Below are 1627 nucleotides of genomic sequence, written 5' to 3' on the forward strand. Positions count from 1 at the left end.
GTGGCTCCTGAATCTATCAGTGCAGTTGTAGCTAATCTCTTTATGAAAATGTTCCCTGAGATGCGTTAGCACAACACAACTTATATCCAAAATACTAACATTAACCTTACGCATAATAAAATTCGATGTCCTATGCCATTCAAAAATAATGCTAACAAGATAGTAACCCAAATATACTCAAACAATACTAGCATCCTAAAAATCCCCAAATAAAATTCACCTGCAAGGCAAGTAATACTGAGCTTAGGTAGGAAAGTTTACCGGTCAGTAAAGTAGTGTCCGGATCCGCTTCCTGAGCGTGCATGGCGAATACCCGGCCTTGAGTTTGCTGCTTCCACTGCAGGCACTCCTTTAGCATGTGGTCGGTAGCACCACACTTAAAGCACTTGCCTGACCCATACAAGCATGGTCCTGGATGCTGGCGGTTACACTTCTGACAAACAGGGAAATTACCGAGCTTCTGCGGCGCCCCCTGCTGTTGGATAGGACCCTTGCCCTTAGGTGGTCCTTGGTATGGTTTCTTTCCAGGCTGCCCTGGTAGGGCTTCTTAAATGGTGGTCGCTGCTGATACTACTGGTGTTGCTGTGGTGCCTGAAAGGGCCTCTTGCCCAGTCGATCCTTCTCAATCTCTTTCATATCCTGCTCCGCCTCCAATGCCCTCGCTACGGCGACCTCATAGGTCATAGGCCCTACCACCTTCACATCACGGCGCAAGATCGGCCGCATTCCAAGGAGAAAGTGTCTCACCTTGGCCTGAACATCATTGGCGATTAAGGGCATAAATTGGCAACCCTTCTCAAACTTCTGCACGTAATCAGCTACGCTGCTATCTCCCTGTCGTAGCGTCATGAACTCCCCAATCAGTTTCGTACGCACTTCCTCAGTGAAGTACTTGGAGTAAAACACCTCTTTGAACTCATTCCACGTGAGAGTCTGTAGGTTAACTATCACTGATGCGCTCTCCCACCAAACTCTTGCACTCCCATGAAGTAGGAAGATAGCGCACCTCACTCGATCAGTATCCTGCAACTCCATAAAATCGAAAATTACCTCGATGGATTTAACCCATCCCTCCGCTATTAATGGGTCCGTCGTCCCTGAGAATTTATCTGGGTGCATTCTGCTGAACCTCTCGTAAACAGCCTCAGCTCTGGGTCTCACCCCTGTATCAGCCACTGTTTGGTTACCCATAAACTGGGCAAAAAACTGAGTCATTCCAGCCATCATCTGGGCCTGCATGTCGGGTGGTGGAGGTGGTGGAGGATTGGCCCTCTCCTCGACTCGAGGCTCTCTGTCCTCCTCCCTATCTTCCCGATTAATCTCACGTCTAGGAGGCATACTGTTCCAATAATTACCCAACACGTAAACCCAAGATGTATGATAGTGATATACATAACATATGATGCACGTACTGAACTTAAAACATGGGCATGCTGAAATCGTAAATCAATGCATACTACAAAACATAAATCTTGAAACTTTAAAACTTACAGACTTGAGGTGTGACTTCGAGGGCTTCTTGCAACTGGCAGTAGGCGTAACCCTTTACAAGAATACGGCTCTGATACCAACTGTAACGTACCGTACTTTTACTACTTGAAATTTGCGGAAAAATTAAAAATTTTAT

General features: G+C 46.4%; 1 protein-coding gene across 1 annotated transcript; it reads right to left on the bottom strand.

Moving 5' to 3' along the window:
* Positions 1 to 570: 570 nt before the first annotated feature.
* LOC140839139 (uncharacterized) lies at positions 571 to 1224 on the bottom strand. Its single transcript, XM_073205773.1, has one exon. It carries the CDS (start codon positions 1222 to 1224, stop codon positions 571 to 573), a length of 654 nt encoding a protein of 217 aa, XP_073061874.1.
* Positions 1225 to 1627: the final 403 nt, after the last annotated feature.

This window comes from Primulina eburnea, chromosome 8 (assembly GCF_022965805.1).
Source record: "Primulina eburnea isolate SZY01 chromosome 8, ASM2296580v1, whole genome shotgun sequence".
In the NCBI taxonomy this organism is placed as follows: Eukaryota; Viridiplantae; Streptophyta; class Magnoliopsida; order Lamiales; family Gesneriaceae; genus Primulina; species Primulina eburnea.

What these genes read in the sequence shown, in the direction of transcription:
- LOC140839139 (XM_073205773.1), bottom strand. Translation starts at nt 1,224, where the DNA reads ATGGCTGGAATGACTCAGTTTTTTGCCCAGTTTATGGGTAACCAAACA.